This window comes from Talpa occidentalis, unplaced genomic scaffold (assembly GCF_014898055.3).
Source record: "Talpa occidentalis isolate TD23 unplaced genomic scaffold, MPIMG_talOcc4v2.1, whole genome shotgun sequence".
Taxonomy (NCBI): domain Eukaryota; kingdom Metazoa; phylum Chordata; class Mammalia; order Eulipotyphla; family Talpidae; genus Talpa; species Talpa occidentalis.
The window spans coordinates 83,172,903-83,188,233 of NW_026555331.1; the positions used below are offsets into that span (position 1 = coordinate 83,172,903).

Below are 15,331 nucleotides of genomic sequence, written 5' to 3' on the forward strand. Positions count from 1 at the left end.
GAGAATGTTCCCTAAGTTTCAAGCTTGAGCAACTGATCAAGGGTGACTCTAGTCATAAAGATAATGGGCAGATTTGTGATGAAAATAATAAATTCAGTTTGGAATATATAGTGTTAAAAAATAACTTTTGAAATAAAGGAGTCTGAAACTCAAGAGAGAGAGGTTTGGGGCTCAAGATAAAGATTTGAAAATTAACAAATCATTTGAAGCCAAGGACAAGAATGAGATGTCCTGATAGGCTGTAGACTGAGACAAAACACTAGCTGGCACTATGGGAGACAACATTTAAGTAACCTTAAGTGCAGATTAGTTGCTGGTAATTTTTATTTTGTTTTATTATTAAATTTATTATTTTTGCATTGTTGTTAGTTTTTGGATGGTATTTGATTTCTCCACCCAGGTATAGTTTCCATAGTTTTCCCACCACCATAGCACTGGTATTCATCACTGCAGTCCTTTGTGCTCTTCCCTCCCCAATTTTGACTCCTCTTCCTCTGCCCCCCACCCTCCCTTTGCCTGCTGTATGCCTCACATCTATAGTCAGCTTGCAATTTTTGTCTTTTTGTTGATCCTTTGTTCAGTTGGTCTCTCTCTCTCTCTCTCTCTCTCTTTGATATTTATCTTTTTTCTTCTGATTTATTTCTTAGCATAATTTCTTCCAACTCCATTTTGCTGCAAATGGCATGAGTTTCTCTCTTTTGATCACTGAGTAGTGTTCCATTGTGTATATATACCACATCATCTTTTTTATTTTTTTTTAATAAATTTTTTATATCATTTTTCATTTTTGCACAATGTACACATTTTCATCTCGGTTATAGTCCTCATACAATTCCCACCCCCCCTTGTTTTGATACTACTCCCTTCTCCCCCACACCACATCTTCTTGATCTATTCATTTGTTTGGGAGCATTTAGGTTGTTTTTATATCTTAGCTATTGTAAATCGTGCTAGTTGCAGTTACTTTTTATCCTTAATAATTATTTAATCACTCAGTCAATTGGACTTCTGATCCAGGCATCTCTAGGCCTTCACATTTGACACATCTGATTTGGTAATAAGATGGTTTCTAAGTTAGCCCCATGGAATTGCTCTGTTGGACATAGTAGAATTTAAAGAGTAGTTTATTTAAATAAGAATATCATACTTTTCATTTCCAGAGTTCTTTATGTTTGAATTAAAAAAATTTTTAAACACATTATTTTTATTGGTATCCTCTTCATATAGAATCTCTACAGTGTTTTTCAAACTGCAAGTTAATTTAACAGCTCTGTTAATGGTTGGTATATTCAGCTTAGTAATGGCCACCATTTTTTTTTTAAATATAAGAATAGAATAGAGCAGAATATTTAGTGCTTAGCTAAATATTACTGGTTCTTTTTCACATGGATATGTATAGTAGTTTATGTTACATGATGTATTTGTATTGGGTTGTAAAAATATTTGAAAGTCACTTTTATATCATTTTGTAGGATAAAAATTGAAAATCTTACTAATTATCTGATAATGTTAGCATTGAGCATATAAACTTTGAATGAAATATAAAATTTAATACTAATCTTACTCAGGGACATTTTTAATACATAGGTTTAATATAATAGTACTTGAGTATTTAAATTGAATGTTTTAATGCAGTATCTGTTCTCTTAGGTCTTGAAGTTAAGCCTTTACAAATGCTCATTGGAAAACTTCGCAAAGTAGTGTCTGAAGAATGTTCTAATTTTACACAGGTAAGATAATAGTTAATAAATATTTTTAGACAGGAAATGTCAAATTTAAGTGACTGCTAATTTGATAAGCAGAATCATTTAACTTAGTGTTCCCCACTATCTTATAACTTAGTGTTCCCCACTTATCTTTCAAAACTGAGCTTAAAAAATATTTTTGTTTTTAGAATTAAAATGAGCAGTTAAGATATTTAAAAAGAAATCAGTGGCTTAATAGAGTCTCAAGCAAATCTATTCTCTTTCTCTACCTGCTATCTCTATGCTCAGTGGTGATTATTCTAGCAGTAAATCTCAAAAAGAAAAAAGACATATGCATGGTGGAATAGTCACCTCTGAACAGAGAGGTGAATGAAATAGGCAAGAAATACTTAACACAGAACATTTTACCTGCAGTGTTTATTTTCTTACAAAAAATGAAGGGAATATGAAAATATATTAGTATTTTTAAAAACAAGGTAATGTATAAATTATTTTTTCTGCATATTTGAAACAGCTGGAGATTCAAATTGTATGCCTGCTCTGTTCCTCATCACCATCCTAACCTGTGTATTTGTGAATTGAAGTGAGAAAAGGGTGGTGGTAGCTGGGAGGGGAAAGCTGCCTTGCTGATTCTGATTACCTGTAAATAGTTAAGAAAACACTAAGTCAAAGAAAAAGAAAAGAGAAAGACCTAGGTTGAAAGCCATTATTCATTCAGCTATTCTTCAGCCTCCAGCTCCACTCTCTACTCAAGGGTTCAGGGATTGTTCTTTCATGTATTTTGTTGGTAGTCAGCAAATATGAATCCAAGTCACAATAATTCATTTATAAACTGACTTTATATTTCCTTTTCTTCCAGTAATGACTTTACCTGACCCCATATCTCAACTTGAATTATGAATCAGCTTGTTGTAATGGAGGTGTCCTTTGGTGTTTGTCATGAAATGTAGTTTTGTCATTAACCTTTGATGCTGCCAGGACTAGTTAGTTATTTTATCTTTTGGAGTTACTTTCTTTGTCTGTAAATTGAGTGATCAATACTTAAAGTTTCTACCAACTCTAATATTATAAAATTTCATCTTAGGGATTATGTTGAAAATATAATAAACTTAATTATTAATTGATAGTTTATAACATTCTAGGAAATTAACAGGAAAAAGCGGCAATAAACAATTTGGTTAAATCTAGAAGTTGATGCCCTGATGGGCAAAAGTGAAACTTATTTAGAATGCTTATTAACAAATGATTATGGGGCATGTCTTGTTTTTAAATGATGATAAAATTGTTTCTTAAGAGAAAAACCAAAATATTATGTCAGATATTAAGGAAATTATTGTGTATATAAAATCCAGAAAATTTATGTATTTTAGAAATGTGTCCATAGAAAACTAGTTAAGAGAATACATATGACATAGTATAATTTAAAAACTATGTCAGAAAAAATAAACTATATATTAGCAAAGATGATATCCTCATGTTTTGGGGAAAAACTCCAGAAAATCTCAATATTTGGGGTACTTTTTGATATTTCTATATTAAAACATTGGGCAAATTTCAAAGATTTAACTGATAGGCAGTGACACTTATATTGCTGATGAATGTACTTTTCTTTTTTGTTGATGCCTTTTTTTAAAATTTATTTATTTATGCGTACAAAAACTAGGGTACAGGGCCTCCCCGGTGGCGCAGCGGTTGAGTGCTGGGTTGCGAAGCTGCCCACAGCCTCTGCCGCTGGTTCGATCCCTGGCCGCCAGGTGAGGGTCCCACATGGCTCGTAGACCTCTCCTGCCGCCCGCTGCTCCCCTCAGCAGTGTACTTTGTCAGTCTGCCTGTTCTGTTCCCTGTTCTGGCTCTGGTGAGTTCTCTCACCCTCCCGTGCTTCTGACTGTACCCAGTGTTTGTATAAATAAATAAATAACATCTTTAAAAAAAAAAAAGAACTAGGGTACAGGCCAGAGGTGTGGGGGTGAGAGAATTCACCAGAGACAGAATAGGGAACAGAAGAAGAGAATTGACTGAAATACACTGCTGAGGGGAGCAGCAGGCGAGACAGGAGAGGTCTGCTGCGCCATGTGGGTCATCTCCCTGATTGGGGATCAAATTTGTGCTGCAATGGCTGCAGATAGCTTCATAGTGCTGCGTCTTAACCCCTTGCACCACCAGGGAGGCCATGATGTATTTTCTATAGAATTTATAGACTTTTTACTAGCCATAATTTTTGAACCTCTGTCTTTGTCCTCTGGTATTTTTTTGAAGGCTAGTGGACATTATAGAGATAATATCAGAATAAGATCCAAGGAAGTTGTAGATTAAAGTACCAGATATATTCATTATTAGAAAGAAGCAAAATAATTACGGGGTTTTTTTGGGAAAGATTTATTTATTTATGCATACAAGAGCTGGGGTACAGGCCAGAGGTGTGGGGGTGGCGAGAGGATTCACTAGAGACAATGGGGAGAAGAATAGGCAGATTGACCAAAGTACACTGTGAGGGGAGCAGTGGGCAGGTCAGGAGAGGTCTGCTGCGCCATGTGGATTGCTCCCTGGCCTGCTAAAGATTGAACTCGTACTGCAGAGGCTGTGGACAGCTTTGTAGGTTGTATCTTAACCCCTTGCGCCACCAGGGAGGCCTCAAGAATATAGTTTTGTGCAATGAAGATTATCCATATTTTTCCTGTTGCTGGAAAAATTTCATGTCCTGTTCACAGGGAGAGAAAGATTTAGACTTGATTATTTCTTTCCCATATTGATTTGTTGTTTGTAAGTGTGTTTTCTTACAGATTTTTTCTCCTGCTATTTTGTCTGTCTTTTGCATATAGGAAAATAATGTTTAATGATCTTTAGAGACAGAATTCAAAATTTCAATTCCACAAAATACTTAATTTTGTTGTTAACAGACTGTTTGCAGTATTCTTGGTGAGCATTATACTTCTGCTTTAAAATGTGAAGTAAATCTAGAAGAGAAAGAGAATTCTGGTGTTCACATTTCTGAAAATCAAGAGCTAGAATTACAAGATTATAGAGATGAAGTTCAAGGTAATGAAACCTTACCATACTACTGAAGAGAACATTTAAATTTCTTAAATCAACTGATGATAAACTTATACCTTTATTTATGGTTTAATCAGTTAGCCAAGTTGTCTTGCTTTTATGATTAAAATCTTAGAGTTAACATTTGTGTTTGTAATTGATATGTAAAGAGAATTGAGACTGGTTATGTTTTCTGTCTCTTTATCCCTATTCTCCTAATTTTTTCCTCATTATTGTTCTTTCCTTAATTTTATACCATAAATTCAAACTTTTAAAAGTTAGTGTATTTATTTAATAAGTTTATGTCAGTGGTTAATTTTTTAAAAAAGAATAAGAAGACAATTCTATTTCTTTTTTTAAATATATATACATACATAATTTTTAACATCATTGTTCATTTTTGTACAATGTATACTTTCTCCTTTCAGGTGTAGTCCCTGTAAAATTCCCACCACCAATTCACCCATGAACCATCACCCTAGTCCCTTATACTCTTCCCTCACCTGTTTTGATCCCTCTGCCTCCCTCTCCTTTGCAGAATATCTCTGATTTATAGTTGTCTGCTAATTTTTTAATTTATTGTTATTGTTATTTTTTTCCTGATCCCTTATTTAGTTCTCCTAATTCCTCCTATAAGTGAAACCATCTGATACTTTTCTTTTCCTTCTGGCTTATTTTGCTGAGCATAATCCCTTTTAGCTACATCCATGTTGCTGCAAATGGCAAGAGTATATTTTTTTTGATTGCTGAATAGTATTCCATTGTGTATATATACCACATCTCCTTGACAATTTTTCTTAATAGAAATCCTATATTAGTTTATTTTTACAAATTGCAACCTCAATTAATTTTTTGGTACTCCTTCACAAATAAAATGTTTCCAACCTCTGTCCATTTGTATAAATATTGTATAAAATGTGTACAAATTAATGAATACCAAAAGAAATAACATATTTTAATATAAAGTTATCAAGTTATCTTTGTAGATTTTTACATTAATGAGATTAAAATTTTTGTTTGCTTAATATGTGAAGTTTACTTGTAGCAAGTGATTTTCTAAAGTTATAAATAAATGAGTGCTTATTGAAAGAAGGGTACTTTTACTCTGGGGTGAAATTATTATTATTCTTTGTTTACCATCTAGACTTCCAAGAAAATATGCAAGCCCTTCTCACTAGAGTAACAGAAGAATACAACAAACTCTTGTTACTTCAGACAAGGTTAAGTAAGGTCAGTGAAATGGAAAGTGCATTATAATGTTTATTATATTACTTGCTGTTTTCTAAACATTTTCAATAAACAAGAATTTCTAAAATAAGTGAACATGAAAAAAGAGATTAGAGAAAAGTGACATGTATTTATCATATCAGTGAGTTGAAAAAATTTCAGCTCTTTTGGGGGCGGTTTTGAAATCATGATATAAAGTAAAATATATAAAAGAATCAAATCATAACTGTAAAATAGTTGTTTAATTTTATGTATAACATTTTTGAAAACAGTGGGTATGTTATATAGAAAAGTGGTGATTAATTGGTTAGAACATAGCTACTTAGTTTCATAGTGTCATATGTGTCATATTTTCAAGCAGTAGTTTTTTTTTTTTTCAATTTGTGTATAGAAAACTAGTAAAGAAACTATAGATGGCATGGTATAATTTAGTAACTATGTCAGAAAAATTAACTTAAATAGCCTATTTTAGCAAAGATAAGTGTTCTGAATGCTCACTGTTATAGCAGACAAAAATAGAGACAGAAATCTCTGTTCAGTTAGGTGATTTTTTTTAAATATTAAATTTTTTAATTTTTTTACATCATTGTTCTTTTTTAAACATTGTTAAACATTGTAAACATTATTCATTTTGTTTCCCCCCACCCCCTCAAGTGTAGTCCTCATAGAGTTTCCTTCACCAATGCACCCGTGCACCATCACCTCAGTCCCCTGTGCTCCTCTCTCCCTCCCTCTGATCCCTCTCCCTCCTCCTCCCCTGCAGGATGTCTCTGATTTATAATTGTCCATTTTTGCTTTGTTGTGTTTTGTACTGTTTTTTTTCACTGATGTCTTATTTGGTTCCCCTATATTCCTTCTATAGGTGAAACCATCTCTGATATTTTTCTTTTTCCTTCTGGCTTATTTCACTGAGCATAATTCCTTCTAGTTCCATCCACGTTGCTGCAAATGGCATGAGTTTATCTTTTTTGATTGCTGAGTAATATTGTGTATCTGTACCACATCTTCCTGATTCAGTCATCTATTTTTGGGCATTTGGGTTGTTTCCAGCATTTACCTATGTTTTGTTAAAATGTATGGGAGATTTAAAAAATTTAACTGGTAGCCAGTGAAAGTTATATTGCCAATGGAGGGATACTTGGCTCAAATGCTTCTCCTCTTTCTCTTCCTCTCCCCCTTTATTTTCCCCTTCCTTACCCCCCATACACAACCTTTTTCCCTTTCTATTGGTCCTTTTAAACATAGCTTAGTTATCCTTTCATGAAATCTGTAAACCTATTCCAGTATCACAGATAACTATGTAGAGTGGCAGATGAATAGGTAAACACCATTCTTAACTTTACATTTCCTTATTTTTACTACTTATTATTTCCATTCACAGCAAAAATGTTGAACCCTATTCAGAATGATTGTACCATTTTTCTTATGAATATTCTCAGCGGACAGGAATTCTTGTTTTTTTCTGGTACCCTCATCCTGCCTCTAGGGACTCTTTTTTGATTGAGTAGAGCAATCAAAACTAGCCAGTTAAAGAACTGGCTGTGATTTAGTGGCTATGTGTGTATATATATACACACACACACACATAGCCTCTAAATATATACACACACACACAGAAATATATATTTAATATATGTATAACTGCCCTATTCTCTCTATATATACATTACTGCCCTTATATATATAATTGCCCTTATTTTTATATACATATATATAAAACTGCCCTTATTCTGTTATTTTCAGTGCTGGATTATGTTCTCTTTCTTGCATGTTCCCATAGCTTCTTGTACAAATTTGCATTTATGTAACATTTTTCATTTTGTTATAATTATTTGTTTAAACTTCTGCCTCATGGAGAATCATGGAGTATTCTGTTTATTTTTTTTTCCTTTTAGCAAAATGTTTGTTTTCACATTTATCCTTACTAAATATTTACTAAATGAATTGAAGATATAGAAATAAATTACTATAAAATATTTGGTGATTAACTTATTACACATATACATCTGAGACTGCTGCCTAGTTTTAATATTAAGGAAATAAACTAAGATTTATCTGTTTTCTTTATTTGCCTTTTGTGTAAAGAGCAGTATACCATTTGTCAGTTACTTAGTTACATATAGATTATATCCAGAGTTGAATAACAGTTGCATTATCAAGTACTGATAATATAAAATTTGCCATGTATGCATTCAAATTATAAATATCAAGTCATAAATACTGTGTTTTATACCAAAATTCTGTGCAACACCTTTTTGGTAGAAAACTGAACTTCTGCATAGGAAAGAACATTATACTCACTAACATAATTTTCAGTGATTCTAAGGGAATAGGATTTGTCAGAAGAACATATCAGATAAGTTGGACATAGAAAAAAATGTTTGTATTGGTGTGTCAGAGTTTTAGGTCATTTGAGAAAAACTTTTTAAATGTAAAGTTGCTTTAATATAGTTTTCAGAATACTGGATCATATGTTTATGTCACTGCTTTTCTCTCATGTTTGATAGATTCAAGGACAGCAGACAGATGATGTAAAACTGGAATTTGTGGAAGAAAACCTACCAAAAGAGGAAACAAACTTTCTCTCAACCTATTCTCAGATGACAAATTTGCAAGGCATTGGTAAGTTTTGACTTTATACCACGATGTGGTGTTTTTAAATCAAATATCCAGTAATTTGGGTTTTTTACTTTAAAATTTGAGGCAACCTGGTTACCTTGGATATTTTTCTGTAATTTCTGTCGTCTCAATTCTTCATCCTTATTATGAAGCTTGATCCTACTCAACTTTTTGGTCCCTTTCTAGTTCTGTGATTAAAGTTGTTTTCAATTTAAAGACAAACTTGATAGATTAGGGATCTAGACTAAAAGAAATTATTTTCAATTATACTATTCATGTTTTCTTGTCTACGTTAGTCAAAAGGAATTTAAGGTGAAACCTGATTTGTTATTAATAAAAATACTGTTTTTCCAAAGAATGAATGTTCTCTGCACACTCAAAAAATATTGTGGTTTTTCGTTAAGCAATTTTGTTTTGAATTGTGCATTCTTCTATTCATGTAACTTAGATATCAATCAAAAGAGCAAGTTATCTTCCCTGCAAGCAATCAAAAAAATTAAAGAACTTGAAGGACAAGTTCAGGAACTAGAAGGCTCTGTATCTTCCTTGGAGCAACAATTGAAAGAAACTAAAGAAAATTATGGGGCAGAAATCCATTGTTTACAGGAAAGGCTTCAAGCTATTAGTGAATCCACAGTTCAGTCAAGGTATCCTCTTTATAATTTCATCCAATAGTATTTGTACCCTGTAACAATCATAGTATGCTTGTGTTAAAGGGAAAAAATATGATTTTAGCAAAATTGCTTGAAAGAGGTGGGATATACTATTATTAAGAAAGAAAGTAGGGCCTCCCCAGTGGCACAGCGGTTGAGTGCTGGGTTGCGAAGCTACCTGCAGCCTCTGCAGCACCAGTTCGATCCCTGGCTGCTCCCTGGCCACTGGAGAAGGGTCTCACATGGCGCGCTCTGGCTCTGGTGAATTCTCTCGCCCTCCTGCGCTTCTGACTGTACCCAGTGCTTGTATAAATAAATAAAACAAATCTTTAAAAAAAAAAAAAAAGAAAGAAAGAAAGTAATACACTAATAATGTAGATATAGAGTTTTGAAAAAGAAATGAGAAAGAAATAATCCTTTATCTTTGAAATGCGGGGAAATAAATGCTGGTATAAATCAAGGACATTACTTGGAATTTTTACTTGCAACTTTATTTTATAAAGGTGTTAATTGTTAATAGTATACTGGATTAAATCAGGCATCATGCATATATTTGTTGTTTCTTTTAGACCTGGACTTTACTACTTTGATGTGGGGATTACAGAAAGATTAAAAGATCATTCTAATTATGGCTGCACTTCCTCTAGCTGGTTGTCTAATGCTCACATTCATCCTGTCCATAATAGAATATGAATCATCCCCTCAAAATTTGCTCCTTCTATAGCCTTTTTCATTTATGGTGACTCCTCTTTCTGTTTTAATTCACTTCTGATCAGTGAAAAAATCCTGTTATGTCTACCTCTAAACTACATCTAACTGAACTACTTATTACCAATCCCTCTTCCCTGACATCAGGTCTCACCTGTATTAATGCAACTCTTTAATAACAAGCTACAGTATTTCAAGTACTAGTTCTTTAATTAGTGATGCCTTTCCTCTAAAGCATGAAGGAGAGTTTTCTTGACATGTAGGCTTACTTTGCTCTTCCTGCCAGCTTACCACATCTCTCAGAACTTCTGTAGTACTTAGTGGAAATATGCTGACAAAACTTTTCGATTAAAACCATTCGTTTTCTCCTGTCCCCCAAAAGAGCTTTATTGACCACCATGTGCACTCCTATCAGTAATGAATCAGTTATTTCCTGAAAATGTCATTACATATTTTAGGCACAACACATTTTGGGTAGAGTCTATATTGTTGGTTTTTTGGGTTTTTTTTTTTTAAATCATTTATTTATTTATTTATTTTTAGGATTTATGTATTTATATAAGCACTAGGTACAGTCAGAAGCGTGGGAGGGTGAGCGGATTCACCAGAGCCAGAGCGGGGAACAGAACAGGCAGACTGACGAAATACACTGCTGAGGGGAGCAGCAGGCGGCAGGAGAGGTCTGTGTGCCAGAGTCTATATTGTTTTCCTAAAGTAGACTTGAACTAGTTTAAGACAGAGTTTAAGTAACAAATATTCAGTGGCTTCATATTAGAAAGATATCTTAGGGATATAATATGATACTGGAAAGACAATGGACTTTAGAGTCAGACAAAACTACATTAGACCCGATTGATCTTTTACTGATTATATAATCTTAGGCAGTTTATTTAAATATCTCTAAATAATGAAAATAATAGCTAGCCTTAGGATTATAAGAATTAAATGAAATAGTGACTGGGAAAAGTCTTGGTTAGATGCTGTGAAGAAAATTATATATATGGGGCCTTCCCTGGTGGCGCAGGCAGTTGAGCGCAGTGCTATGAAGCTGTCCGCAGCCTCTGCCGCGCCAGTTCGATCCCGGCTATGCCGGCGAGGGTCCCACATGGTGAAGCAAACCTCTCCTGTCTCACCCGCTGCTCCCCTCAGCAGTGTATTTTGTCAGTCTGCCTGTTCTGTTTTCCGCTCTGTCTCTGGTGAATCCTATCACCCTCCCACGAATCTGGCCTGTACCCCAGTTCTTGTATAAATAAATAAATAAAATCTTTAAAAATGTATTTATATGTATGTGTGTGCATATATTTTATATATATAGTATGTATGTATATATAAAATGGCCCTTTCCCTAAAGTAACAGCATTCTAATCATTGAAGTAATAATGATTCACAAAATAGCAATTTTTAAAAGTAATAGTTGGGGACTATAAAATGGTGAGATGACGAAGGTGCTGAAATTAAAGTCTATTTAGTGTTGTATTTTTTATTGTATGTAACTGTACACTTCTGTTATGTTGCCTATTGGAATGATTCAGGATAGCAGAAATGAAGGGATGACTATAAGATACTGGGATGGAAGGAATATTGGGAACAAAGCAGTGAAAAAAATCAAATGATCCCATGTTGTTTGAATTTAGAGAATATGGAGAATGATGGTACATTTATATAAATAGAGATACAAGAAAGGTGAGAAGTAAAACCATAATTGTAAGAAGGGAGTTAAATTGTAGCCACATATTTTTTTTTTAATTTGGGATAAACACTTTCCCATGCTGTGAAGTTACAGAGTGATGTCATTGTGGACTAAGTAGCACTTTTTGAACTTTGGGGGTCTTAATGACTGGTTAAGTAACCTAGGCTATGAAATAATAATCAAGAAAGAAGCTATAGTATATGCAAAAAGCAGTGACGAAACAGACAAAATGATGAGAAAGAAGGACCAGATAAGGGCAGAAAAGACAGATAAGAGGAACAAGTTTTTAGAATCATTTAACTTAATCATAGATCATAAATAGGCAATTCACAGGAGAAGAATCCTTAAATGGCCTGTAGAATTTGAAAAGGACCTGTAATCACAAACCTAAAAACAAAAGGCATGTATGTTCTAACAAAGTTTTTAGATTATTGTGACTCCCTTGTTGCTGAGGTTTTGAGAACATACTTAATGATACTATTATGGGAGTAAAATAATGTAAATATTGTGATATGCCACCATATTGAAATTTTAAATATTGAACTCAAAATTATTTACAAGATTTTATTATATAGAAACATTTTCAAATATGTGCAAAGGTACATTTATGAGGGATCTTTATGTATGTTTATTTGTAATTCTGCCAAGCAGTGAACATAAGGAAACAACTTGATATCTACTAGTAGTCTATAAATTGTTAAAGCTATGAAATGAAACAATGATATAACATCTATCTGGCCAATTTGAGGCAGAATGAAAGTTAAAACAGAATAGGAGAAAGAAAGGAGGAAAGATGGACAAGAGGAGGAGAGTGGAATGAAGAAGGCAGCATTAATACATGTTAAAATGGAAGCGAGAAATTGTGTTAGCCAAAAACAGAAAAATATAATTTGTGTCTTTCATTCTTTTCCCTTGGTTCCTTAATAATAATCTTACCTAATATTTGTGACCCAAGTTAAGTACTTTAAGAAAAAAATTTTTTTTAAATGATATTCTTTTTTTTTTTTTTAAGATTTATTTATTTATACAAGCACTGGGTACAGTCAGAAGCGTGGGAGGGTGAGAGAATTCACCAGAGCCAGAGCGGGGAGCAGAGCAGGCAGAAGGACCGAAGTACACTGCTGAGGGGAGCAGCGGGCGGCAGGAGAGGTCTGCACACCATGTGGGACCCTCCTCCGGTGGCCGGGGAGCAGCCGGGGATCGAACCGGCGCTGCAGAGGCTGCGGCCAACTTCGCAACCCTGCACTCAACCGCTGCGCCACCGGGGAGGCCCAAGAAAAATTTTTTTACAAGATAATGAATACTTGTAACAACATAGAATACAGTTATGACTAGATTAAAATAAAAAATATCCAGATGTGAATAACTGCCATGTGATAAAAGGCATCAGCCTTTTATTGCCACTAGTTCCACTAATGGTAGTTATTGTTACTTTGGATGTGTGTTCTTCCAGACTTTTTGTGTGTGTGTTCGCGTGCACGCATGTGCACATATAAATAGTTTCTTTTTTAAAAAAGATTTATTTATGCATATAAGAGCTGGGGTATAGGGCAGAGGAGCAGGGGGCATAGACAGAGTGGGGAGCAAAACAGGCAGATCTACTGAAATACGTTTCTGAGGGGAGCAGTGGGTGACACCGGAGAGGTCTGTGCCATGTGGGTTAGCTCCCTGGCCAGGGATCGAACTCATGCTTCGTTGGCTTCCCAGATCTTCATAGTGTTGAGACATAATCCCTTGCACTAATGAAAGTGAAATATTTCAAACTTTTTTTATTCAATAACTTCATAAAAACATAAAATATTAATACCAGTAAATAATTCCCTGTCATAACATTTGTACAAGTCTTCATAAAATGGCATAAAATTAAATGGTGATCTGTTAAAATATTGTATCACTCAATTATATTACTTTTAAGTGGAGTATTATCAAAAGTATGATTTAAGTTATAGTATCTATTACTCTTAACCTGTCATATTTGTTTCCCTTGGGACAGTACACATATTATGCTTGCTACAGATTTGGACGATTAGTGAAACACGTAATTCTAATTCTTTTACCTTTTTGAATTTGTATTTAGTTTCTCCATTGATTCAATGGTAATTACTGAATCTGACGTACAGAAAATATACCCTGGAAGTTGTCTAAAGCAGAATATTGATGGGACATTAGAGGTATTAAATCTTTAAGCTATATTTTAACACTGATTTTGTTTTTCTTACTATCATTTTTATATCTGTGGTTTAGTGATTAACTAATAGTTGCTAAGTAAGTATAATATTTATATAAAATACTTAGAAGCGCATGTAGGCATATGAAAATACACAGAAAGTTAAAATTGAGTCATTCTCTCCCCACAAATATGTTCTTGTTTAAGATTTGTCATGTTTTTATAACAGATTGGACTGTAGGAAATCAGTTTCAGCGCCCTGAGCCACAGTTTTTGTTCCCACCAAGGGAAAATGCACTAGAACATCTCTAGAATAATGTTTAGAAATCCCCAAAATCCAAGATGGGGACAATAGAGGAGGCCTCCGTCAGCACAGGTCGTATGGTAATATAAAAGCCCCTCATATTTTTGTATGCCAATGTGACTACACCATGTTCTGCTTCTCAACATCATATATGTTTCCAGTTTTGTGGCTACTTTTCTCAGACTTAAAACTATAAAACCCTGCCCTGGTCTTTACTTAGCAGATTTTTAGTTCTTAAGTACTACAGAAAATAAAGATCATTGCCCTGTCTTATTCTGGATGTAGAGAGATGCTGGCCAGGTACTTGACTTTTTCACACTCATCCCATGTGAAGTATTTGTTTGGATGACATTCAGATAATTGATAAATACTTATCATTAAATGAAAAGTAAACTGAGAACATGTTTACTTTTTAAAAACCCATTTATGCTATTTTATAAACATTTTTATTTGTGGGAAATTCAATACTTTCAATACGTACCACAGAGTGATTTGCTTCTAATTTCATAAGCAGATTGCCTCTGTTAACATTTTACTTAAATACACACATATATTATTAATTATATTTAAGATATAACCTTAAATGTATAAATATATTTCTCACTTTACATCTATTAAATTCATAGTAAGTTAATTATTTAATAGGATTATATACTGGGATTATTTACTAGAATTAATATTCTAGCTGAAATTTATTTAACTCAGAATCTTTCTAAGTGATCTTTTCATATTTGAGAGAAGCTTAAAAATAAGAGGTATATAATTAACAAATAATTATGTCATATTTTGCTTTTTCATTTAGCTTTCTGGTGAATTTGGAATGAAACAGGAAACAAGTGTGCTTAAGTTGCTGGAAAAACAGTACCAAGAACGATTAGAAGAAGAAGTAGCTAAGGTAAGTTTATTGTTTGCCTGAAAGGTAATTGTGGTTTGTATTCCCTCTGAACCTGGAGCACACATAGATTTTAGTAATAGTAATGCCCTTTTTTTGTTAAACATTCACACACAACTCATCTTTAAATTGTCATATACTGGTATCAACCACAATTGCCTTTATTTTTTTATTTTTTTTTTTTAAGATTTATTTTTATTTATTTATGCAAGCACTGGGTACAGTCAGAAGCGCGGGAGGGTGAGAGAATTCACCAGGGCCAGAACAGGGAGCAGAGCAGGCAGAAGGACCGAAGTACACTGCTGAGGGGAGCAGCGGGCGGCAGGAGAGGTCTG

General features: G+C 33.8%; 1 protein-coding gene across 7 annotated transcripts in view; it reads left to right on the forward strand.

The window, feature by feature from the left end:
• AKAP9 (A-kinase anchoring protein 9) overlaps nt 1-15,331 on the forward strand; it is a 147,780-nt gene that overhangs the window by 50,088 nt on the left and 82,361 nt on the right. For all 7 annotated transcript variants that reach the window (XM_037507653.2, XM_037507644.2, XM_054692324.1 and 4 more), the window contains 7 exons: nt 1,651-1,730; nt 4,604-4,742; nt 5,881-5,966; nt 8,471-8,585; nt 9,031-9,229; nt 13,711-13,804; nt 14,907-14,999. In XM_037507653.2, coding sequence (XP_037363550.1) covers nt 1,651-1,730; nt 4,604-4,742; nt 5,881-5,966; nt 8,471-8,585; nt 9,031-9,229; nt 13,711-13,804; nt 14,907-14,999 — 806 coding nt within the window. The remainder of the gene's footprint in view (nt 1-1,650; nt 1,731-4,603; nt 4,743-5,880; nt 5,967-8,470; nt 8,586-9,030; nt 9,230-13,710; nt 13,805-14,906; nt 15,000-15,331) is intronic.